Genomic DNA, 27,535 nt, shown 5'->3' with positions numbered 1-27,535 from the left:
AATGAAAGAATGGGTCTTTCAGTTGGTACTGAATCTCCATCATACACTTCCTTTCCCTCTTTCTTCATTCTAATTTTCTGCTCATTTATAAATTGTACTATATTATTTAATCATAACTGCCTCCTATTTCACCCCCCAAACGCCCCCCTTCATGGTCTCTTTTCTTCCGTCTTCTTCACCTCTGGTCACTTGCCTCAGCATTTACCTAGATCATAACCTTTATCTTATAGGGAACAGGAGAGGGGACCTGACAGCATGGAAACACCATTTTGAGATCGGTGTTTTAAAAGATAACTGAACTGCACTGCAAAAATGCAGAAGCAGAAAGAGAACAGAAGAAAAGAAAGTCAGGAGGGAAATAGCAAAGGGCCTGAATTAGAACAGTAATGACAGTAAAGACAGGACAGGAACAGATTTTTTTTTTTTTTTTTAAATAGGCTGAAAGTGGACTGAACAGGATATGGCTCCTGACTGTAGGACAGTAACAAAGAGGAGAGAATGAAAAACAACTTGAAGTTTCTGAACGTGCTGATAGGTAAATATGGTTCCTTTAACAGAGACAAGAAACCAAGGCGAGGTGTTAGGTGTGAGGGAGTTGATGGACTCGAGTTCAGCCATACAGAGCTGCATTCGTGGGTGATGTCCAATGTGCCAATGGACAACCAATGTTCCAGATGGGCAGGAAAACTTCTGGATTTAAAGAGAATAGAGACTAAGAAAATCTTCTACTTGTTCTCTTCCTTTTATTCTTCTCTTCATTTTACTGAATTAAAATATGCATTGAGAAGCTACTGCATGCCAAGTTCTGGGATAGGCATTAGGGAAAAAGAGAAAAGAAGGTAAACAGAATGCTCAGGGCATCTACAAGTTCTGGTGGGAGATGACAGCATAACAATGGCATAAAATGGTGGGATGAGGGGATCCTCCTCCCAGAGGAGGCTTTATCAGGGATGGACGGTGCTTACTAAGGTTCATTAACTCACCTCACACCTGGAGGGGAGAACACACGCTTTCCACTTCCCTTCATGGTCTAGACATGCCCTGTGGTTCCAGGCAGGCTGTAAGGCAGATTCCCCCCCAAACACAAACACATGGACTTCACTTCACTGCACTCACCCACATTCCTTCCGGGCAAGTGATGCTGCAACTTCTTTGTGGGAGACCTTTTGTTAATCTTCTATCTTTTACATGTAGGCAACAAGGTATTTATAACTAACTCTTGGAATGCTGTGCAATGTTATGATAGAGGTAAAAGTTTAATCCTGATTCCTGGGACAGCTCTGAAATTGTCCATCACTCTCCCGGAGAAGGCGCTACCCCCATAGAATACAGAGGTTGAAGCATCTTGACAGAGATTAGGGTGCTTAAGATTCAGGCCAGCCCCACAATTCCACCTCTAGGCACTTACCCAAGGAGGAATGAAAACATACAGCCATAGGAAGACTTTTATACAAGAATGTTCACAGACACTTTATTCATAACAGTCAAAAACTAGAAACCACCCAAATGTCCATCGTCACCGGTGAATGGATAAACACACTGTGAAATGTGTCTCGGGCTGCAGCAGCTGGAGGGTTGAGGTGGTGCTGTGAAATATTACCCAGCAGTATAAAGGAATGGACAGCAGATACAGCAACACAGATAAACCTCAAAAGCATTACGCTGAGTGAGAGAAGCCAGCCCGAAAGACTCCACTTACATGATTCCCCCTATATGAAATTCTAGAGAAGAAAAAGCTATAGTTCCAGAAAGCAGAGCAGTGGTGCCCAGGGGACAGGGGAGTAGAGGAGGAGATGGACTGCAAAGGGGCACAAGGGAACATGTGGGGTGATGAAAATACTCTCTGCTATGACTGTGCTTACATTACTGGATTACATTTTTCAACACTCATCGAATTGTACTCTTAAATTTGGTAAGTTTATTTTATGTAAATTATACCTCAATAAAACTGATTGGAAAAACAGTCATGCAGGGCTGAGGAGGAGGGCCGAGCACGCTCAGCTGGAAGATGCCAGCGGTTCCCGGGAAGCTCTGAGCCAGCACTACCTCAACCCTGCAGCTGCTGCAGCCCGAGAACGCCTCTGTTTTAATGCTTTGACCTCAGACCGGGACACCCACTGGCCGTTTCCGATTAAGGTTCCAATAACTCACTCTCACCTTGCCACCCACCCTTAGGCCAGAATCAGCCTGCTCATCCAGACAATTGATAATATATCATCCTAACCTCCTCTCACCCTGGACTAGGGATTACACTCTAAGGGTTCTGACTACTCAGTACCTGAAACGTGGACTCTTGGCTCTTCTGTTGTTCTCGGTTTCCTAAAGAGACAAGGGGCTGGGCTTATTTGTTTTCTCAACATTTAAAACTACAGTTTCTCTACACTGTCTGACCCTCCATGGTCCTACTGAGATCTTGCTTTTCCGTTATCCCTGCGGCCGTAACCCCAGGGTTGACGCATGCCCAGGTCCAGGGAGCAAGTCATTTAGGAAGGGAGAAAAGGGTCCCAAAACGTAAAACGCATCTTTACTGCAGCGCAATCCTTTAAGTGTGAGAGAGGCCCTGAGTCAGGACACGTGCAGAAGGACTGTTTCTCCATTACTATGTGCCTGTTCCTTCATCCCACTGATGTTCTTAAACAAAATACAAGTCTGAACTGCCCAAACAGCTATATTTTTAAGTGCTATTTTCAGAATTTCAATAACTACTAATAAAGAAGGTTTGTACAAGAAACGTTATGAAAACCATCTTTTGTACACTTGATGTCATAGGAAGTACACTGACATGACATTCAATGAGTGCATGTGATGCGACAAACACTATAGTAGGAGGCTATCAGATATGCATTATCTAGTCTAGCCCTCATAGTAATCCCGTTCCTTACATACACCATCCCCGTCTTTGTAGATAAATTCTCTAAGACTTAGAGAATAAGTAACTTGCTGAAGTCATTTAACCTTCGGCTAGTATACAGTCTGAATAACGCATCTAAGACTATTTGAAGTTTCCAAAAAAAAAAAAAAGAAAAAACCCTCTAAAGATTTCACATAAACTGTGGTCTACAGCTTGGATTAATATTCACAAGGTCCTGGGTTTGAGTCCTTCCTCAGCCATTTACTAGCTGTATGGACCTTAGGCAAGTGAGTTTCCTTTAGGTTAATTTCCTCACCTGCAAAATGAAGAAAATAGACTTACTTCACAGAGCTTTGAAAGGATGAAGGAAGATAAGTCAAACGATAAGCATGCTATCAACTATTGGTATGATCTCAAATGCCAAGCTGGCTCCAAATGGAAGAAATACAACACATATGGACAAATACTGCCCTCAACTATTCGGAGTTGAATTTCCACACAGTGGATCATATTCTGCCCTTCAGTTAGTCCTGCCCTTCTTCGGTCAAAGTAGTAAACTTCTGAAGGAAAAAAAAAAAGTGTCTGCCTTTAAGGAGTCGATGAAGACCATCTCTGCAGACTCATTCTCTCTTTCCTAAACTGTCTCTAAAAACTAAGACTTGACCACAACACCTTATTCCCAGACAGCCCATCCCTTGCCTTCACTCACCTGCTCCGGATACTTGCTACCAATGATCTCTGCTACAGTGTTGAAGGAATCAGCATCTGGGTAGTTCTTTGCCCCCATCTTCAGCTGAATGACAATTCTGCTCCCACGAGAAGCCATTCTTGACATCATCTCTGCATCTTCCACCGTAATACAAGCTGTTGGGATCTTTGGCACACCATCCTGGTATTCCTGAATACCTGTGTGAGGGCTTGAGAAAAGAAGCCACCAGGTTACCTTGAAAGTGGAAATGGACCAAAAGTATTTTTTAAAAGACTTTCACTGATCTTTGTTTTCATGTGAGGAAGGGAAAGGGTGGGCAATATTGGTTTACTTGCTTTTGTTGCGAATGTAATTTTTGTTTTTGATAAAAATAACTTAGAAACTTCAATTTAAAAATAATTTCATTGAAAACATTACATTAAGTTTATTACTTCATTACATGAAGTCTAGGCTGCAGACTAGAAGGCCCACACGTCTGGAAGAAAACTGGCCCAGGTACAACCAGCTCTCTGGTCACTGACTGGCTCGAGAGCTACTCTCTTCCCACCCAAACACAGAGGTCTGCATATGTGGCCCTGCATAGGGGTAGAACACTGTGTACGAAAACCATAGAACAACATCTGGGGAAATGTTTGGATTCCCAGGAAGAAAAGTGCCAGATAAACACAGGTCTGTGATTTCACTGCCACAAGAAAAAGAAAACTATTATGATTTTGGCATTAAGGGGGAAATATCACCCTAAATGGTCAAGTTTTTTCAGCTAATTTCCAGATGCTTCTTACATCACTAGAAACACTTGTAATTGAAGTTGATATTAATCCATTATTGATTCAACCTCTCCCCATGCTAATTGAGTTTATCAAATTCACTTTCTAAAACTGTTCTTTCAAACTGTCCCCTTTTACCTCTGAGGTGAAACTCCAAACCACACCACCACAACTCGCTCAGGATCACAGCTTCTGAGCGCTCACCATATCCCATCAGTCTGTTCCCGTCTTCTGTGGAAGCACAAGCTAACAGCCTCCCTTTCCAAATTAAGTTTTCCTTTTGTACTTCCATACTCGTTTCAGGTTGTCTCATATTCAGAGAAAAGCCTTTTTTCCTCCTTTGAGCCATAACACATTTCTCTCCTGTACAAGTGACTCCAATCTGCATGTGCATAAACACAATGATCCAGTCTTATCACTGATTTCTCGGTGTGACTGTTATTGCTGTGACCGTGTAGCAGGGGACTATTTACTGACTTAGAGAAACTGCATGACAAAGTGATTAAGAATACAGGTTCTGGAGCAAGACTGTCTGGGTCCAAATCTGAGCTGTGCTACTTATTGCTAATTGGCCTTGGGCAAGTTACACGTCTTTGCTTCAGTGGCTTCAGCTATGATTGGCGATGGTAATTATAATACCTATTTCATAGTTATTTTGCAAATTTAGTTAACTTATACAAATAAATAACTTACCCTGGAACATAGTAAGCCCTTAATAAATGTTAAATATTTATTATACTAACTTATCTATTACATTAACCCCACAGAGAGAGAGTGTGTAATCTTAAGTCCTTAGACTTAGACCATCTAAATACATCCTTTATGGACATTTCTTAACTGCTGACTGAAAATTATATTCTTCATTAGAGAGAGACAAATGACTTATCAATTCAAAACTTATAAAACAGAAACCCTGAATCTGAATCCCTGTTCTGGAATATGCCTAATCCACTCTAACTTCCGGTTTAGGGTAGGCTATGGAGTCACATAACCTAGGTCAAATCCTGGCTCTACTATTCTCCACCCGTCTGACACCAAGCAACGTAGATTACCTCTCTGTTTCTGAGTTTCCACATCTGAAAAGTAGAGAATAATATTAGCATTGACCTCATAAGATTGCTATGAGGAATATAAGAGATAGTATATATAAAGGATTTTAAAGTGCTTGGCATATAGGAATTACTTAGCAAACATTAGTTGTTATTATTATTTCTTCAGTGTTAATTTTCCCCACTGAGTTGGTAGAGTGGTTAATGACCAAAAGTATTTTGAAACATGTAGGAAGACAATCTAAATATTTATTATTCATATTACCTTACGTGATGTCTAGGATTCAACAAACTCTCCTTGTTCTCAGGCTCTCTGACTCAAAAGGAGGTCAGTGTAACACCTCTCAATAGGCTCTTTTAAATAATGTTTCTAAACAAATTGGTACTAATAAGTTACAGGTAAGACTTCTTAATTTGGGGACAGTGAATTGGGCATACACCAATGGCTCCACTGAGGAAAATGGCATTTTCCAACTGTGGTTCTGAATTCAAGATATAAAAAGCTTCTAATTTGTTTCTACAATTAAGCATGTTCTCCAGTGGTTGAGTATTCAGCATTGTTCAGTAGAAGTAGGCAGAGTGAAGACTCAACAGTTCTATTTAGAGTCCTGTATTTTTACTGTCAATTGCCCTACAGGAGATGATCACCATAAACATCACCTTCCTGGCCCCACTTACAAGCCCCACTTGCATTTAACAATAGCAAATGGTAAACTACAAAGGAAGCCATAAAAAATCAAAACAAGAACATTTAAAGATTAATATCAATCCTTCACAAAGTCTTCGAAAAAATACAAGAGGAGGGAACACTTTCCAACTCATTCTACAAGGCCACTATTAATAAGAACAAAACTAGGGGGAGGCGGGAAGATGGCGGAAGAGTAAGACGCGGAGATCACCTTCCTTCCCACAGATACAGTAGAAATACATCTACACGTGGAACTGCTCCTACAGAACACCCACTGAACGCTGGCAGAAAACGTCCGACCTCCAAAAAGGCAAGAAACTCCCCCCGTACTTGGGTAGGGCAAAAGAAAAAAGAAATAACAGAGACAAAAGAATAGGGACGGCACCTGCACTAGTGGGAGGGAGCCGTGAAGGAGGAAAGATTTCCACGCACTAGGAAGCCCCTTCGCGGGCGGAGACTGCGGGTGGCAGAGGGGGGAAGCTTCGGAGCCACGGAGGAGAGTGCAGCAACAGGGGTGCGGAGGGCAAAGCGGAGAGGTTCCCGCACGGAGGCTCGGCGCCGAGCAGCACTCTCCAGCCCGAGAGGCTTGTCTGCTCACCCGCCGGGGCGGGCGGGGCTGGGAGCTGAGGCTCGGGCTTCGGTCGGATCGCAGGGAGAGGACTGGGGTTGGCGGCTTGAACACAGCCTGAAGGGGTTAGTGCACCACAGCTAGCCGAGAGGGAGTCCGGGAAAAAGTCTGCAGCTGCCGAAGAGGCAAGAGACTTTTTCTTCCCTCTTTGTTTCCTGGTGCGCGAGGAGAGGGGATTCAGAGCGCCGCCTAAACAAACTCCAGAGACGGGCGCGAGCCGCAGCTACCAGCGTGGATCCCACAGCAACAGGGGCGCAGAGGGAAAAACGGAGAGATTCCCGCACAGAGGCTCGGCGCCGAGCAGCACTCTCCAGCCCGAGAGGGTTGTCTGCTCCCCCGCCGGGGCGGGCGGGGCTGGGAGCTGAGGCTCGGCTTCGGTCGGATCGCAGGGAGAGGACTGAGGCTGGCAGCGTGAACACAGCCTGAAGGGATTAGCGCACAACAGCTGGCTGGGAGGGAGACCGGGAAAAAGCCTGCAGCTGCCGAAGAGGCAAGAGACTTTTTCTTGCCTCTTTGTTTCGCGGCGCGCAAGGAGAGGGGATTCAGAGCGCCGCCTAAACGAACTCCAGAGAAGGGCGCGAGCCGCGGCGATCACCGCAGACCCCACAGCAACAGGGGCACAGAGGAAAAAAACGGAGAGACTCCCGCACAGAGGCTCGGCGCCGAGCAGCACTCACCAGCCCGAGAGGCTTGGCTGCTCGGCGGGCGGGGCTGGGAGCTGAGGCTCGGGTTTCGGTTTCGGTTGGATCGCAGGGAGAGGACTGGGGCTGGCGGCGTGAACACAGCCTGAAGGGATTAGCGCACCACAGCTGGCTGGTAGGGAGTCCGGGAAAAAGTCTGCAGCTGCCGAAGAGGCAAGAGACTTTTTCTTGCCTCTTTGTTTCGCGGCGCGCAAGGAGAGGGGATTCAGAGTGCCGCCTAAACGAACTCCAGAGAAAGGCGCGAGCCGCGGCGATCAGCACGGACCCCAGAGACGGGCGTGAGACGCTGGGGCTGCTGCTGCCGCCTCCAAAAAGCCTGTGTGTGAGCACAGGTCACTCTCCACATCGCCCCTCCCGGGAGCCTGTGCAGCCCGCCACTGCCAGGGTCCCGTGATCCGGGGACAAGTTCCCCGGGAGAACGCACTGCCCACCTCAGGCTGGTGCAACGTCACGCCGGCCTCGGCCGCCGCAGGCTCACCCCGCCTCCTCTGTACACCTCCCTCCCCGCGGCCTGAGTGAGCCAGAGCCCCCGAAGCAGCTGCTCCTTTAACCCCGTCCTGTCTGTGCGGGGAATAGACGCCCTCAGGCGACCTACACGCAGAGGCGGGTCCAAATCCAAAGCTGAACCCCAGGAACTGTGCGAACAGGGAAGATAAGGGGAAATCTCTCCCAGCAGCCTTAGAAGCAGCGGATTAAAACTCCACAAACAACTTGATGTGCCTGCATCTGGTGAATACCTGAATAGACAACGAATCATCCCAAATTCAGGAGGTGGACTTTGGGAGCAGGATATATTAATTTTTCCCCTTTTCCTTTATTTGTGAGTGTATATGTATATGCTTCTGGGTGCGATTTTGTCTGTATAGCTTTGCTTTACAATAGCTTTATTTTACTTCACTATATTATAGCCTCTTTCTTTCTTTCTTTCTATTTTTTCTCCCTTTTACTCTGAGCCGTGTGGACGAAAGGCTCTTGGTGCTCCAGCCAGGCATCAGGGCCGTGCCTCTGAGGTGGGAGAGCCAACTTCAGGACACTGGTCCACAAGAGACCTCCCAGCTTCACGTAATACCAAACGGCAAAAATCTCTCAGAGATCTCCATCTCAACATCAAGACCCAGCTTCACTCAACGACCAGCAAGCTACAGTGCTGGACACCCTATGCCAAACAACTAGCAAGACAGGAACACAGCCCCATCCATTAGCAGAGAGGCTGCCTAAAATCATAATAAGGCCACAGACACCCCAAAATACACCACCAGACGTGGACGTGCCCACCAGAAAGACAAGATCCAACCTCATCCACCAGAGCTCAGGCACTAGTTCCCTCCACCAGGAAGCCTACACAACCCACTGAACCAACCTTAGCCACTGGGGACAGATACCAAAAACAACAGGAACTACGAACCTGCAGCCTGTGAAAAGGAGACCCCAAACACAGTAAGATAAGCAAAATGAGACAACAGAAAAACACACAGCAGATGAAGGAGCAGGGTCAGAACATACCAGACTTAACAAATGAAGAGGAAATAGGTAGTCTACCTGAAAAAGAATTCAGAATAATGATAGTAAGGATGATCCAAAATCTTGGAAATAGAATAGACAAAATGCAAGAAACATTTAACAAGGACGTAGAAGAACTAAAGAGGAACCAAGCAATGATGAAAACCACAATAAATGAAATTAAAAATACTCTAGATGGGATCAATAGCAGAATAACTGAGGCAGAAGAAAGGATAAGTGACCTGGAAGATAAAATGGTGGAAATAACTACTGCAGAGCAGGATAAAGAAAAAAGAATGAAAAGAACTGAGGACAGTCTCAGAGACCTCTGGGACAACATTAAACGTGCCAACATTCGAATTATAGGGGTCCCAGAAGAAGAAGAGAAAAAGAAAGGGACTGAGAAGATATTTGAAGAGATTATAGTTGAAAACTTCCCTAATATGGGAAAGGAAATAGTTAATCAAGTCCTGGAAGCACAGAGAGTCCCATACAGGATAAACCCAAGGAGAAACACACCAAGACACATATTAATCAAACTGTCAAAAATTAAATATAAGGAAAACATATTAAAGGCAGCAAGGGAAAAAAAACAAATAACACACAAGGGAATCCCCATAAGGTTAACATCTGATCTTTCAGCAGAAACTCTGCAAGCCAGAAGGGAGTGGCAGGATATACTTAAAGTGATGAAGGAGAAAAACCTGCAACCAAGATTACACTACCCAGCAAGGATCTCATTCAGATTCGATGGAGAAATTAAAACCTTTACAGACAAGCAAAAGCTGAGAGAGTTCAGCACCACCAAACCAGCTTTACAACAAATGCTAAAGGAACTTCTCTAGGCAAGAAACACAAGAGAAGGAAAACACCTACAATAACAAACCCAAAACATTTAAGAAAATGGGAATAGGAACATACATATCGATAATTACCTTGAATGTAAATGGATTAAATGCTCCCACCAAAAGACACAGGCTGGCTGAATGGATACAAAAACAAGACCCATATATATGCTGTCTACAAGAGACCCACTTCAGACCTAGAGACACATATAGACTGAAAGTGAGGGGATGGAAAAAGATATTCCATGCAAATGGAAATCAAAAGAAAGCTGGAGTAGCAATTCTCATATCAGACAAAATAGACTTTAAAATAAAGACTATTACAAGAGACAAAGAAGGACACTATATAATGATCAAGGGATCGATACAAGAGGAAGGTATAACAATTGTAAATATTTATGCACCCAACATAGGAGCACCTCAATACATAAGGCAAATACTAACAGCCATAAAAGGGGAAATCGACAGCAACACAATCATAGTAGGGGACTTTAACACCCCACTCTCACCATTGGACAGATCATCCAAAATGAAAATAAATAAGGAAACACAAGCTTTAAATGATACATTAAACAAGATGGACTTAATTGATATTTATAGGACATTCCATCCAAAAACAACAGAATACACATTTTTCTCAAGTGCTCATGGAACATTCTCCAGGATAGATCATATCTTGGGTCACAAATCAAGCCTTGGTAAATTTAAGAAAATTGAAATCGTATCAAGTATCTTTTCCGACCACAACGCTATGAGACTAGATATCAATTACAGGAAAAGATCTGTAAAAAATACAAACACATGGAGGCTACACAATACATTACTTAATAACGAAGTGATCACTGAAGAAATCAAAGGGGAAATCAAAAAATACCTAGAAACAAATGACAATGGAGATACGACGACCCAAAACCTATGGGACGCAGCAAAAGCAGTGCTAAGAGGGAAGTTTATAGCAATACAAGCCTACCTCAAGAAACAGGAAACATCTCGAATAAATAACCTAACCTTGCACCTAAAGCAATTAGAGAAAGAAGAACAAAAAAACCCCAAAGCCAGCAGAAGGAAAGAAATTATAAAGATCAGGTCAGAAATAAATGAAAAAGAAATGAAGGAAACAATAGCAAAAATCAATGAAACTAAAAGCTGGTTCTTTGAGAAGATAAACAAAATTGATAAACCATTAGCCAGACTCATCAAGAGAAAAAGGGAGAAGACTCAGATCAATAGAATTGGAAATGAAAAAGGAGAAGTAACCACTGACACTGCAGAAATACAAAAGATCATGAGAGATTACTACAAGCAACTCTATGCCAATAAAATGGACAACCTGGAAGAAATGGACAGATTCTTAGAAATGCACAAACTGCCGAGACTGAACCAGGAAGAAATAGAAAATATGAACAGACCAATCACAAGCACTGAAATTGAAACTGTGATTAAAAACCTTCCAACAAACAAAAGCCCAGGACCAGATGGCTTCACAGGTGAATTCTATCAAACATTTAGAGAAGAGCTAACACCTATCCTTCTCAAACTCTTCCAAAATATTGCAGAGGGAGGAACACTCCCAAACTCATTCTACGAGGCCACCATCACCCTGATACCAAAACCAGACAAAGATGTCACAAAGAAAGAAAACTACAGGCCAATATCACTGATGAACATAGATGCAAAAATCCTCAACAAAATACTAGCAAACAGAATCCAACAGCACATTAAAAGGATCATACACCATGATCAAGTGGGGTTTATCCCAGGAATGCAAGGATTCTTCAATATACGCAAATCAATCAATGTGATACATCATATTAACAAACTGAAGGAGAAAAACCATATGATCATCTCAATAGATGCAGAGAAAGCTTTCGACAAAATTCAACACCCATTTATGATAAAAGCCCTGCAGAAAGTAGGCATAGAGGGAACTTTCCTCAACATAATAAAGGCCATATATGACAAACCCACAGCCAACATTGTCCTCAATGGTGAAAAACTGAAACCATTTCCACTAAGATCAGGAACAAGACAAGGTTGCCCACTCTCACCACTATTATTCAACATAGTTTTGGAAGTGTTAGCCACAGCAATCAGAGAAGACAAAGAAATAAAAGGAATCCAAATCGGAAAAGAAGAAGTAAAGCTGTCACTATTTGCAGATGACATGATACTATACATAGAGAATCCTAAAGATGCTACCAGAAAACTCCTAGAGCTAATCAATGAATTTGGTAAAGTAGCAGGATACAAAATTAATGCACAGAAATCTCTTGCATTTCTATACACTAATGATGAAAAATCTGAAAGTGAAATTAAGAAAACACTCCCATTTACCATTGCAACAAAAAGAATAAAATATCTAGGAATAAACCTACCTAAGGAGACAAAAGACCTGTATGCAGAAAATTATAAGACACTGATGAAAGAAATTAAAGATGATACAAATAGATGGAGAGATATACCATGTTCCTGGATTGGAAGAATCAACATTGTGAAAATGACTCTACTACCCAAAGCAATCTACAGATTCAATGCAATCCCTATCAAACTACCACTGGCATTTTTCACAGAACTAGAACAAAAAATTTCACAATTTGTATGGAAACACAAAAGACCCCGAATAGCCAAAGCAATCTTGAGAACGAAAAATGGAGCTGGGGGAATAAGGCTCCCTGACTTCAGACTATATTACAAAGCTTCAGTAATCAAGACAGTTTGGTACTGGCACAAAAACAGAAATATAGATCAATGGAACAGGATAGAAAGCCCAGAGATAAACCCACACACATATGGGCACCTTATTTTTGATAAAGGAGGCAAGCATATACAGTGGAGAAAAGACAGCCTCTTCAATAAGTGGTGCTGGGAAAATTGGACAGGTACATGTAAAAGTATGAAAATAGAACACTCCCTGACACCATGCACAAAAATAAACTCAAAATGGATTAAAGACCTAAGTGTAAGGGCAGACACTATCAAACTCTTAGAGGAAAACATAGGCAGAACACTCTATGACATACATCACAGCAAGATTCTTTTTGACCCAGCTCCCAGAGAAATGGAAATAAGAACACAAATAAACAAATGGGACCTAATGAAACTTAAAAGCTTTTGCACAGCAAAGGAAACCATAAACAAGACCAAAAGACAACCATCAGAATGGGAGAAAATATTTGCAAATGAAGCAACTGACAAAGGATTAATCTCCAAGATTTACAAGCAGCTCATGCAGCTCAATAACAAAAAAACGAACAACCCAATCCAAAAATGGGCCGAAGACCTAAATAGACATTTCTCCAAAGAAGATATACAGATGGCCTACAGACACATGAAAGAATGCTCAACATCATTAATCATTAGAGAAATGCAAATCAAAACTACAATGAGATATCATCTCACACCGGTCAGAATGGCCATCATCAAAAAATCTAGAAACAATAAATGCTGGAGAGGGTGTGGAGGAAAGGGAACACTCTTGCACTGTTGGTGGGAATGTAAATTGATACAGCCACTATGGAGAACAGTATGGAGGTTCCTTAAAAAACTACAAATAGAACTACCATACGACCCAGCAATCCCACTACTGGGCATATACCCTGAGAAAACCATAGGTCAAAAAGAGTCATGTACCAAAATGTTCATTGCAGCTCTATTTACAATAGCCAGGACATGGAAGCAATCTAAATGTCCATCGACAGGTGAATGGATAAAGAAGATGTGGCACATATATACAATGGAATATTACTCAGCCATAAAAAGAAATGAAATGGAGGTATTTGTAATGAGGTGGATGGAGTTAGAGTCTGTCATACAGAGTGAAGTAAGTCAGAAAGAGAAAAACAAATACAGTATGCTAACACATATATACGGAATCTAAGGGGAAAAAAAAAAAAAAAAAAAAAAAAAGGCCATGAAGAACCTAGTGGCAAGACGGGAATAAAGACACAGACCTACTAGAGAATGGACTTGAGGATATGGGGAGGGGGTGGGGTGAGATGTGACAGGGTAAGAGAGTGTCATGGACATATATACACTACCAAATGTAAAATAGATAACTAGTGGGAAGCAGCCGCATAGCACAGGGAGATCAGCTCGGTGTTTTGTGACCACCTAGAGGGATGGGATGGGGAGGGTGGGAGGGAGGGAGATGCAAGAGGGAAGAGAAATGGGAACATATTGTATATGTATAACTGATTCACTTTGTTATAAAGCAGAAGCTAACACACCATTGTAAGGCAATTATACTTCAATAAAGATGTTAAAAAAAAAAAAAAAAAAAAAAAAAAGAACAAAACTAGACAAAGACAGTATAAGAAAAGAAAACTATAGACCAATATCTCTTATGAATATAAATGCAAAAAACAAAATCAACAAAATACAAACAAATTAATACAGTAACATATGAAAAGAATTTTACACCATCACCAAGTGGTATTTATCCCAGAAATGCAAGGTTGATTTAACATCAAAAAATCAATCAGTGTAGTGTATTATAATAATATAATAAAGGACAAAAACCACGTGATCATCTCGATAGATGCTGACGAAGTCTTTGACAAAATCTAACGCTCCTTCATAATAAAAACACTCAACAAACTTTGAATGGGAGGGAACTTCCTCAACTTAATAAAAGGTATCTATGAAAAATCCACAGCTAACGTCATACATAGTGGTAGAAGACTGAATATTTTTCCCCTGAGATCAGAAACAAGGCTAGGATGTCTGCTCTGCCCACTTCTATTCAATGTTGTACTGGAGGTTCGAGCCAGGAAAATCAGACAAGAAAAAGAAATAAAAGAAATGAAGGTTGGAAACAGAAGTAAAACTATCTCTGCCCACAAATGGTCACGTATATAGAAAATCCTAAGGAATCCACATGCACACACACAAAAAACTATTAGAACTAATTAACAAACTCAGCAAAGTTGCAGGATACAATATCGATACACAAAAATCAATTGCACAGCAGTAATAAACAATACAGTGTAGTAGCAACACAGTAGCAATGAACAATCTGAAAATTAAGTAACAATTGCATTTTCATTAGCAACAAAAAGAATAAAATACTACAAATAAATTTAACAAAAGAAGTGCAAGGGGCTTCCCTGGTGGCGCAGAGAATCTGCCTGCCAATGCAGGGGACACGGGTTCGAGCCCTGGTCTGGGAAGATCCCACATGCCGTGGAGCAGCTAGGCCCGTGAGTCACAACTACTGAGTCTGCACGTCTGGAGCCTGTGCTCCGCAACAAGAGAGGCCACGATAGTGAAGAGGCCCGCGCGCTGCGATGAAGAGTGGCCCCCGCTTGCCGCAACTGGAGAAAGCCCTCACACAGAAACGAAGACCCAACACAGCCAAAAATAAATAAATAAAATAAAGAATTATAAAAAAAAAAAAAAAGGAGCTTCCTTCTTAAAAAAAAAAAAAGTGCAGGATTCATACAATGAAAACTGCAAAATGTTGTTTAAATAAATTAAAGAAGATCCTAATGTACTGAAAAGTGCCCCATTGTTTATGGATTATTAAACTTTACATTCTTAAGATGGTAATACTCCCCAAACTGATTTACAGATTCCGTGCAATTCTTCTCAAAATTCCACCTGCCTTTTTTGAAGAAATTTACAAGCTGATTCTAAAATTCATATGGAAAAGGAAGGGACTTAAAATAACCAACACAAGTTGAAAAAGTAGAACAGAATTGGTGGACTCACACTTCTAAATTTAAAAACATACTACAAATCGATAGTAATTAAAAAAGTGGTACTGGTATAAGGATAGACACATAGATCAATAAAATAGAATTGAGAATACAGAAATAAAGTTTATAAGATTGGTCAATTCATTTTCAACGAGGGGGCCAAGATAATTCAATGGGGATAAAACAGTGTTTCCACAAATGGTGCTGGGGCCAACCAGATACCCACATGAAAAAGAGTGAAGTCGCACCCCTACATCACACAAAAAAATTCAAAATGAATCACAGACCTAAATGTAAACTGGCACACATATGTTTATAGCACTACTCAGAATAGTCCAAAGGTGGAAACAACCCTAATGTCCATCAACTGATGAGTAGATAAACAAATTTGGTATATCTATACATGGAATAGTATTCAGCAATAAAAAAATAATGTTCTGAAACATGCTACAACATGAACAAACCTTGAAAACCTTGAACCTTCTTTCACTTCTTTCCTAAGTGAAAGAAGCCAGTCACACAAGACCACATGTTGTAAAATTCCACTTATAAGAAATGTTCAGAATAGGCAAATTCACAGAGGTAGAAAGTAAATTTTAGGTTGCCTTGCACTGTTGGAAGGGACAGGGAAATGGGAAGTGAATGCTGTTAGGGATTTCTTTTCAGGATGATGAAAATGTTCTAAACTAAAATTAGACAGTGATGGTGTTTGCACAACTCTTTGAATATACTAAAAAACACCAAACTGTGTGTGTTAAAATGGTAAATTGTATGGTTTGTGAATTTACCCCAATAAAACTTCTAATGTAAAAAATCAAAATAAAAATCTTAAGGTTCCAGATTTCTCTTTAAGAGGAAAATCCTGGTATCTTTTTCATTCAAAAATCATGCTTCTATGGCTCTGGTTTATGAGATGTATGAAAACAAAGCCTGCTGGTCTCTGTGCTTGCAAGAGAGTATACCCAAAATATAAAATGAACATGGACACCGTAAGCCTTAATAAGCTTTTCAAATTTTACTAAATTTCTTGTGTATGTTTTGTAAAGTGATATAATTTGAAGTCAGCTGAATATTGTCTTTTATCTACATAAAATAAGTGCAAGGTTTAAACAAATACGTTTGACATTTCCCACCTGATTACCACACATCAGTCAAACTCCCTTAATGCTAGTCACTTTTCACTAGCTCTTTATAAAAGATACCAGGCACTTTGTTTCTGAGCACTTCAAAATTTGCAAAGCTCAAATCAACCACTGGAACTGGGTGTCAGCTTGTGATGTTAAATATCCAACAGGAGGAAAATTATGTATCCTTACTGAGGAATATGTAGGTTTTCACAGGGGCATAGAACACACTGACTGAAGTAAAAATTATTCACAACACAGTGAAGTCTTGGAATGTTTCCTAAAGAAAGAGTCTAGAGGTGGGAATGACTGTGAGGACTGGGAGCTTCTGAAGCTATAGTCTATTGTTTCTATGAGAGGGTTTTTTTTAACGTCCTTATTTGGATGGTTAAAAGAGCACCTATTCTGTTTAACAGAAAGGCTTGTTTGTTTTAAAAATCAGTTTGATTGAAAATAACTCTCTTGGAAAAATTACAATTGACTTTATTAAATTTTTTTAGATCTAGTACTTTAAAAGTAAATTCATCTCAGACTTTTATACTGTCATTAACAACAATAAGAGTAAATTGATCTCAGGCATTTATACTGTCATGAAGAATACAAAAGCAAAAGGATTCATTTATACCATAATTTCTCAAAAAAGGAAACCCTGGAATATTTCCAACTCCCACAGGTTAAAAATAAAAAACAAAAACAAAAATAACCTGACCAGGAGAGAGGAGGTAGGACTAAATTTCATTCCTAATTTCTATAATGCAGTTGAAATGGTAGAAGAGAGAGAAGAAAATGTCAAATTCTTGAATTCTATTCCATATTAATGACAGACTCCACATGAGCAAAACTCAACCAACATGTTTAATATCATATTCATGGGCAGATCTCAGTAAGGAGACTATTACAGACACAGCATCAGAGAGATGTACCTTCTTGCAAAACAGAGGAACCCAGCCAGCTCCACAAGACTGTGAGACAGAAGGAAGATGGTCAAAATGCTTAGAGGAATAAAACCGTGTGATTTTTTAACATCCACAACATATAGGAAGGGCTTTTCGGCTAATTTCTCTAAGACACAAAAATGTAAAGACCTGCCTATAAAATAAATAGAAAAGAGAATTCAATATACCTAAAAAAAATTTATACTTAATATTTTGTTACCTAGAAAGTACTGCATAAATACTAGTTTCATTATTATTAGATATTTTGTAACCTAAAGTAATCATCAAAAATATATGTGTTCCCTTTTTTCCTTTCTGATCTTGTTCTTCTGTATAAGTTACAATTTTCTGCTAACGCACAGTTATTTCATCATCTTAATTTGTTTTTTTCCTATATGCTCTTCCAATCTTTACAATTTCTAAAAGGAATTATGAATTAAGTAAGATGAAAATCTACCTTGGAATAACAAAAATGTTACAATAGATAATTTCTTTAATAAAAATGATAATAATGATAAAGATATGGAGCAACATGGAAATCATTGATAAATGAAGATGGTAACTTTAACCAACAAAACGCTCTATCCATTTTACTAACTAAATATTGTTTTGAGTTTAAGCCTCAATGGGAAACATTTCTGATTAAATGGACTGGAAAGTATTTAAAGATCATCTGACCCAAGATCTCTGTCTTCTCAGTCAGAAATATCCTAAGTTTCTATTATTAACTCTGTTAAACTATGCTAATCTCTCATTACCCTCAGAGTCCAACATCCTCTTATTAGAACAGAACTGAAGATGTAACTCATAGCACATGGTATAGACTGAATGTTTGTGTCCCTCCAAAATTTATATGTTGGAATTCTAACCCACATGGTGATGGTTTTAGGAGGTGGGGTCTTTGGCAAGTGACTAGGTCATGAGGACATAGCCTACCTGCGTGGTATTAGTACCCTTATAAAAGAGGCCCCAGAAAGATCTCTCACTCCTTCCAACACACGAGGTTACAGTGAAAAAATAGCCGTCTAGGAAGTGGGTGCTCGCCAGACACTTAGTGCACAGGCACCATGATCTTGGGACTTCCCAGCCTACAAAACTGTAAGAAATAACCGTTGGTTGTTCATAAGCCCCCCAGTCTATAGTATTTTTTTTATAAAAGCCTAAACAAACTAGACAGCATATTTTGTCAGAAGGGAAACAAGATAAAGCCATTTGAATTATTTAATATCCATTCTTTTTTTTTTTTTTGATGTGGACCATTTTTAAAGTCTTTATTGAATTTCTTACAATATTGCTTCTAATATTTTATGTTTTGGGTTTTTTTTTTTTTTTGTCTGCAAGGCATGTGGGATCTTAGCTCCTCAACCAGTGGTCGAACCCACACCTCCTGCATTGGAAGGTGAAGTCTTAACCACTGGACCACCAGGGGAAGTCCCTAATGTCCATCCTTGATTAAAACTCTGGGGGAAAAAAAGGAATGGTTGATTTCTTTCTTGACATGAAGAAAAAGTTTTTAAAACAAAGCATCAGATAGTCATACAAAGGTCAGATCAAGATGGCAGAGTAGGAGGATGTGGAGCTCACCTCCCCCCACAAACACATCAAAAATACATCTACACGTGGAATTATTCTCATGGAAAACTACCTGGAAACTGGCAGAAGAACTCCTATACAACCAAAGCTGCAAGAAAGATTTCCACATAACTGGGTAAGGATGGAAAAAATGCATAGGGTTGGGACCTCCACCCCTGGGAGGGATCTGAAAGAAAAAGAAGGTCTTCACAGGCAGACCCTCGCCCTGGGGATTGAGTAGGTTGAGCGACAGACTGGGTGTCCCAGTCTTGGGGTCCTACATGGAGAAGACAAGCCCTCTTGGCTGCTGGGAGAACCGCAGGGACTGGAGAAGGGCTGGAGAAGCCTAGACTCTACTCATGAAGAGTGTGCGGGTGCTGGCTTGCCAACAAACAGGGTGGAGAGAGCTCTGCATGGTGGCTGCCACCTCACCACTCTCCTGAATCCAAGGGGGGTGAACACCCCAGCCCTGCCCACTCCATACCACATCTTGGCACTGGATCTGGGGCAGACAGGCCCTGGGAGAAGGCTCAACCTACAGATGCAGAGGAGGCTAGGGGGTGTGGGGTATGGTCCAGGTGGGGCAGCAGCAACCAGTGCTGGCGCTAACTCAGTCTGCACTAATGAAGCAGCCCACTTCAACTTCTCCAGCTGCAGTGCCCCAACTCCCAACCCCCACCTAGTGAATGCTCCAGCCCCACCCACTCCACACCACAGCCTTGCCCTAGATCACACAACGCTAGATGACACTGTACTAGATGACCACAACAGGGGAAGGGACACAACTTGGGTTGCGTCTGAGTGGACCTGCAGACACCTACACAGGCAATGCCATCAGATCTCTGTGAGTGCACAAGCCTCACTTACTTCAATACTACTCTCCTTTGGGGCAAAACACACACTCAAAGGGAACAGGGTCTGCTTGAGCCCAACCCTCAGGACTTCTGCTCAAGCAACTGGGGAGCAGACCCCACCCCAACAGGCCAGCAATAGCTATGGAGCAGAGAGAAAGTTCCACCTCACATGCTGCATAGGCTTTCGATCCTCCAATACCAACCACACTCCCTACCAAGGTGATGGTGGCCAGCACACACTGAGGAAAGACATGGCTGGTGTCTACATCAGAACCAGCCCTCACACCAAAGACACTGGATAAACACAGTCTACATGGGGACACTCCCACATAAAAACACCCCTTCAAGACCACAATAGGTAACTATTCCTCCTAAATTCACAGAGACAGAGAAAGTTGAGTAAAATGAAAAGGCAGAGGAACTACTCCAGTTAAAAGAGCAAGAGAAAACACTGAAAAACTAAATAATGAAACAGAGATCATCAGTCTACCAGACGCTGAACTCAAAAAGGAGGTAATAAAAGTGCTAAATGAATTAAGAAAGATTATTAATATAAATGTAGATCATTGTAACAAGGAACTAGAAACTATAAAGATGACCCAATCAAAAACAGATAATTCAATTTCTGAGATTAGAAAGCAATCTAGAAGCAATGAATAGCTGAGTAAACGACACAGAAGAACAGAAGAACAAATAAGTGATCTGGAAAATAGAATAAGGGAAATCGCCCAATTAGAAGAGCAGACAGAAAAACAAATGAAAAAAAAAAAAAAGCAACATACAAGATCTCTGGGATAATATGCCAACTTACACATAATAGGGGTTCCAGAAGGAGAAGAGAGAGAGAAGGGGATCAAAAATGTATTTGAAAATAATATGGCTGGAAACTTCCTAAACCTAAAGAAAGAACCAGATATCCAGGTATAGGAAGAACAGAAAGTCCCAAACAAGATGAACCAAAACAGACCCACACCAAGGCATATCATAATTAAAATAGCAGAAGTTAAAGAGAGAATTCTAAAGACAGCAAGAGAAAAACAAAGTGTCACTTACAAGGGAACCCCCATAAAGGCTATCAGCTGATTTCTCTGCAGAAACTTGGCGGGCCAGAAGGGTGTGTCATGATATATTCAAAGTCCTGAAAGGGAAAAATCTGCAACCTAGGATATTCTATCCAGCAAGATTATCATTTAGAAGAGAAGAAGAGATAAAGAATTTCTCAGACAAGAAAATCTAAAAGAATTCAGCAATACTAAACCTACCCTAAAAGAAATGTTGAAAGATCTTATCTAAATGGAAAACAAGCAAGAATCCATAGGAAAGGAAAAATCCTAACAGGAAAGGCGAATACAGACTAAGGGTTGAAGATCACTTAAGTAAGCCAGATTTTTTTTTAAGTAGTAAAAGTGACTATAACTACAATAAACAGTAAAAGGGATAAGCATGAAAATATAAAATAGGACATCCAAAACACAAAATGTGGAGGAGGGGAGTAAAAAATGTAGATCTTTGAGAATGTGTCTGAACTTAAATGATGATCACTTTAAAGCAACTATATATAGTTATGAGTCAACATACATGAACCCCATGGTAACAATAAATCCAAACCCACAATAAATTTGTAAAAACCAAAAAGAAAGGAACTGAAGCATACTACAAAAGAAAATCATCAAACCACAATAGGAAAAACAAAAAGAAGAAATGAGCAAAGAAAGACTCCAAAAACAACTGGAAAACAAGGAATAAAATAGTACATACCTATCAATAATCACATCAAATGTCAATGGACTAAATGTTCTGATCAAAAGATACAGAGTGGCTTAGTGGATTAAAAAAAAAAGCAAGAACCTTCAATATGCTGCCTACAAGAGACTCACTTCAGGGCAAAAGACACACGCAGACTGAAAGTGAGAGGATGGAAAAAGACATTTCATGCAAATGGAAATGACAAAAAAGAGGGGGTAGCAATATTCATATCAGACAAAATAGACTTTAAAACCAAGGCCATAAAAAAGACTAGAAGGTCATTATATAATGATAAAGGGATCAATACAAGAAGATATTACACTTGTTAACATACATACACCCAGTACAGCAGCACCTAAGTATATAAAGCAAATACTAACAGACATAAAGGGAGAAATTGACAATAATACAATAATAGTAGGACTTTAACACCTTACTGACATCAATGGACAGATCATCCAGACAGAAAATCAATAAGGTAAGAGAGATCCTAAATGACACAATAGACTAGTTGGACTTAATTGATATCTACAGGACATTACACCCCCCCAAAAAACAGAAGACACGTTCTTTCAAAGCATGCATGGAACATTCTCCAGGATAGACCACACACTGAGTCACAAAACAAGCCTCAACAAATGTAAAAGGATAGAAATTATACCAAGCATCTTTTCTGACCACAACAGTATGAAACTAAAAATCAACTACAGAAAGAAAAATGAGAAAAGAACAAACATGTGGAAGCTAAACAACATGCTACTAAAAAACCAATAGGCCAATGATGAAATGAAAGAGGAAATCAAAAAAAAATCTCAAGACAAACAAAAATGAAAACACAACTTTACAGAATCTATGGGATGCAGCAAAAGCAGTTCTAAAAGGGAAGTTCATAGCAATACAGGCTTTCCTCAAGAAAAAGAAGAATCTCAAATAAACAACCTAACCTACCACCTAAGATAATTACCAGAAAGAGAGCAAATGAACCCTAAAGTCAGCAGAAGAAAGGAAATAATAAAGATCAGAGAGGAAATAAATAAAACAGAGATCAGAAAAACAATAGAAAGAAATCAATGAAACCAAGAGCTGCTTTTTTTTTTTTAAAGATAAAGAAGATTGACAAACTTTTACCCAGGCTAAGCAAGAAGAAAAGAGGGAGGGCATTGCTAATTATTAGAGAAATGCAAGTCAAAACCACAATGAGGTATCACCTCACACCAATAGAATAGCTATCATCAAAAAGTTTACAAATAAGAAATGTTAGAGAGGATGTGGAGAAAAGGGAATACACTGTTGGTGGGAATGTAAATTGGTGCAGCCACTATGGAAAACAGTATGGAGGTTCCTTAAAAAACTAAAAATAGAACTACCATATGATCCAGAAACTCCACTCCTGGGTGTATATCCAGAAAAAACAAAGGCACTAATTTGAAAAGATACATGCACCTCAATGTTCACAGCAGCAGTATTTACAACAGCTAACACATGGAAGCAACCCAAATGCCCACCAACAGACAATTGGCTTAAGAAGATGTGGTGTGTGTGTGTATATATATATATGTGCATACAATGATACATACACAATGGAATATTACTCAGCCATAAAAAAGAATGAAATATTGCCATTTGCACCAATGCAGATGGACCTAGAGAACATTATACCTAGTGAAATAAGTCAGAGAAAGACAAACACTGTATGATATCACTCACATGTGGAATGTAAAAAGTAACACAAATGATTCTATATACAAAACAGAAACAGATCTCACAGACACAGAAAACAAACTACGGCTACCAAAGTGGAGGGAAGGAGAGACAAATTAGAGGTATGGGATTAACAGATACAAACTACTATATACAAAATAGATAAGCAACAAGGATTTACTGTATAGCATAGGGAATTATACCAATATCTTATAATAACATATAATAGAATATAATCTGGAAAAAAAAACTGAATCACTATGCTGTACACCTGAAACTAACACAATATTGTAAGTCAACTATACTTCAATCAAAAAAATTAAAAATTTAAAAATTAAAAATAAAACATCAGCTAAGTACTGAAGGAAGCACTAGAGCCATGTTCTCAAGGTGTTTTCTGCAGAATACTAGGTCTAAGAAACCTTGTAAGGGGCAAAAGATTCCGTGGTGAAATACAGTCATGAAACATTGAGCATTATTTCCCTGTTTTGAGGAGTCAAGAAGCACATTAGGCTATTGATAGGCTCTGAGAAGTAACATAGTTAAGAAAAATGTTTGACTAACTAAGCATTCCCAAACTTAATTGACCATAGAACCTTTTTTTTGTAACACTTTTATCATTGCATAGTCTTATCTGAGAAATACATTGATTCACTCTCCTTAAAGGAGGACCAAGAAAATGCCTGGGCATTTTCCTTCAATGATCAATTCAAATAGCCTTTTCTCTGTAAAGACTTTTGAATACCACTAAGGCAGAGTTGGAGACTCACTCTCCTGTGTACCCCTGCTTCCCCCTCTATACTTCTGTTTATAATCCTAATGATATTGTTATATTCATGTATTTAAACACCCCCTACTACATATGAGCTCCTCAGGAGTCTCGAACATGTCTAATTATTCTTTGTACAGCAAGAACATGTAGCTTCTACCATATTTTAAGTATTTATAGTTTCTACCATGTTTTTAAGTGTTCGACAAATACATATATTCTGTATATATATTTGTTGAACACATACACACACACACACACACACACACATATATATATATCTCCTATTTGTTCCCTTTTTCTAAAGAATCCTGACTAAAAGTTAAATTTACTTTTATTTGCAGCCAAATATATTCCCAACATTTGCAACAACCAAAGTAGAAAAATCAGTATATTGCATATTTAAAAATTATAAATATTAAAACTTTCCTTTTAAAAACATACAGCTCCATATCAAGTAAATAAATCCAAATTACTGAAAGAAGCCATTATAGAAGATTCTTGGAAGACGGTAGAGTAAACCTGCCCTTCGAGAACTGCTCAAGGGAGTCCTGCAGGGTGAAATGAAAGGACACTAGACGGTAACCTGAAGCTATATAAAGAAATAAAGATCACACTAAAGATAAATAAATAGGCAATTATTAGAGCTATTTTTATTGTAATAATGGATTGTAGCTCCACTTTCCGTTTCTTATATGATTTAAGAGACTAATGCATTTAAAATAATTTTTAGTTTATGTATTGGGGCACATAATATATGAACATGTAATTTTGTAACATCAACAACCAAAAAGGTTGGGGTAGGAGCTATAAAGGAACACAGTTTTCATATGTCACTGAAGTTAAGCTAATCTAAATTCAAATTAGTGTTATAACTTTAGAATGTTAAATGTAATCCCCATGGTAACCACAAAGAAAATAGCTCTAGAATATAAACAAAAGGAAATGAGAAAGAAATGTAAACATTCCACTACAAAATAATAAACTAAACATAAAAGAAGACAGTAATGCAGGAAATGAGGGACAAAAAAGCTAAAAGGTATAAAGATAGCAAATAGCAAAATGACAGAAGTCCCTACTTATCAACAATTACTATAAATGTCAATGGATTAAACTCTCTAATCAAAAGACAAGGATTGGAAAAATTGATCTTTTAAGTGATTCAACCATCTCCTATCTACAAGAGACTTACTTTGAAGCCAAAGACACAAACATATTGAAAGTGAAAGAATGGACAAAGATATTCCTTGCAAATAGTAAGCAAAAGAGAGTAAGCAAAAGAGCCACAGGGGTGGCTATACTAACATCACACAAAATAGACTTTGAATCAAAAAAAGTTTATAAGAGAAAAAGAAGGACATTATTAATAAAAGGGTCGATACAGGAAGAAGATATGGCAATTATGAACATGTATGCACCTAATGACAGACTATCAGTATATATGAAACAAACACTGACAGAATTAGAATTGAAGGTAGAAATAGACAGTTCTAAAATAATAGTCTTAGACTTCAATACTCAACTCTCAATAATGGACAACAAGCAGACTGAAGATAAGTAAGGAAATAGAGGACTTAATGCAATAAAGAAACTAGATCTAACAGACATATACAGACCACTCTACACAACAACAGCATACACATTCTTCTCAAGTCCACATGAAATGTTTTCCAGGGTAGACCAAATGTTAGGCCAAAAACTGAGTCTCAATAGCTTTAAAAAGATACATATGCAAAGTATGTTCCACATACCACAGCAAAATAAAGTTAGAAATAAATATCAGAAGGAAAACTTGAAAATTCACAAATTTGTGGAAAGTAAATGACACACTATTAACCAACCATTGGATCAAAGAAAAAAATCACAAGGGAAATTATAAAATATTTAGAGAGGAGAGAAAACAAAAATACAACATACCGAAGCTTATGGGACACAGCAAAACCAGTGCTAAGGGGGAAAATTATAGCTATAAATGCTTACATTAAAAAACAAGAAAGATCTCAGAAAGCAACCTAACTTTACAACTTAAGGAACTAGAAAGTAAAAAATAAACTAAACCCAAAGCTAGCAGAAGGAAGAAAATAAAGTTTAGAGCAGAGATAAATGAAACAGAGAACAGAAAAACAACAGAGAAAATCAATGAAACCAAAAGTTAGTTCTTTGAAAAGATCAACAAAATTAACAAACCTTTAGCTATCTGGACTAAGAAATAAAGAGAGAAGAATCAAATTTCTAAAATCAGGAATGAAAGTGAGGACATTACTACCAATTGCACAAAAATAAAAAGGATTATAAGAGAGTACTATGAACAATTATATGTTAACAAATTGGATAACCTAGATGAAACAGACAAATTTCTAGAAACACAAAACCTACCAAGACTGAATCATGAAGAAATAGAAAATCTGAATACATCTGTAACTAATAAGAAAATTAAATCAGTAATCAAAAAAGTCTCCCAACTGATGGCTTCAATGGTGGATTCTACCAAACATTTGAAGAACTAACACTAACCCTTCTCAAACTATTTCCAAAAAAATTTAAGAGGAGGGACTACTTCCTAGATCATTCCATGAAGCCAGCATTACCCTGATACCAAAGCCAGGTAAAGACACTACAAGGAAAGAAAGCTACCGACAAATATCCCTTCATAACTTTGATGCAAAAATCCTCAACAAAATACTAGCAAACAGAATTCAGCTGCATATTAAAAGGATTATGCATGATAACCAAATGGGATTTATTCCTAGAATGTAAGGATGGTTCCACATACAAATTCGATCGGTGTAATATACCACATTAACAGAATGAAAGAAAAAGCCCACATGATCACTTTATTTGATGAAGAAAAAACATAACAAATGTCAAGGCTCTTTCATGATAAAAACACTCAACAAAATAGTAATAGAAGGAAACTACTTCAACATAACTAAAGCCATATATGAAAAACCCACAGCAAACATCATACTCAGTGGTGAAAGACGGAAAGTTTTTTCACTAAGATCAGGAACGAGGCAAAAGGACACTTGCAATTTCTGTTTAACATAGTACTGGAAGTTCTTGCCAGAGCTACCAGGCAAGAAAATAAATAAATAAATAAAAGGCATCTAAATTAGAAAGAAAGAAGTAAAATTATATCTGTTCACAGATCTTATTATATGTAGAAAACCCTAAAGATTCCACAAAAATACTATTGGAAATGAATTCAGCAAAGTAGCAGGATACAAAACCAACACACAAAAATCAATTGCATCTCTATACATAAACAATGAACAAGCTGAAAAAAACAATTCCACTTACAATAACATCAAAAAGAATAGAATACTTGGGAATTAACTTAACCACAGAGTTGAAGACTTGTACAATAAAAACTATAAAACATTGCTGAATGCAATTAAAG

At 39.0% G+C, this 27,535-nt stretch overlaps 1 protein-coding gene across 10 annotated transcripts in view; it reads right to left on the bottom strand.

The window, feature by feature from the left end:
- CPQ (carboxypeptidase Q) overlaps nucleotides 1-27,535 on the bottom strand; it is a 501,324-nt gene that overhangs the window by 265,744 nt on the left and 208,045 nt on the right. For 9 of the 10 annotated variants that reach the window (XM_082432726.1, XM_082432732.1, XM_082432731.1 and 6 more), the window contains exon 4: nucleotides 3,561-3,768. In XM_082432726.1, coding sequence (XP_082288852.1) covers nucleotides 3,561-3,768 — 208 coding nt within the window. Of the gene's footprint in view, nucleotides 1-2,278; nucleotides 2,320-3,560; nucleotides 3,769-27,535 lie in introns of all 10 variants that reach the window. The other variant, XM_082432729.1, reaches the window with a different exon arrangement.

The sequence above is a fragment of the Balaenoptera physalus genome, assembly GCF_965194825.1.
Source record: "Balaenoptera physalus genome assembly, chromosome: 17".
Lineage (NCBI taxonomy): Eukaryota > Metazoa > Chordata > Mammalia > Artiodactyla > Balaenopteridae > Balaenoptera > Balaenoptera physalus.
The sequence above is the reverse complement of the archived record's forward strand: the minus strand, read 5'-3'. Positions and strand labels throughout refer to the sequence as shown.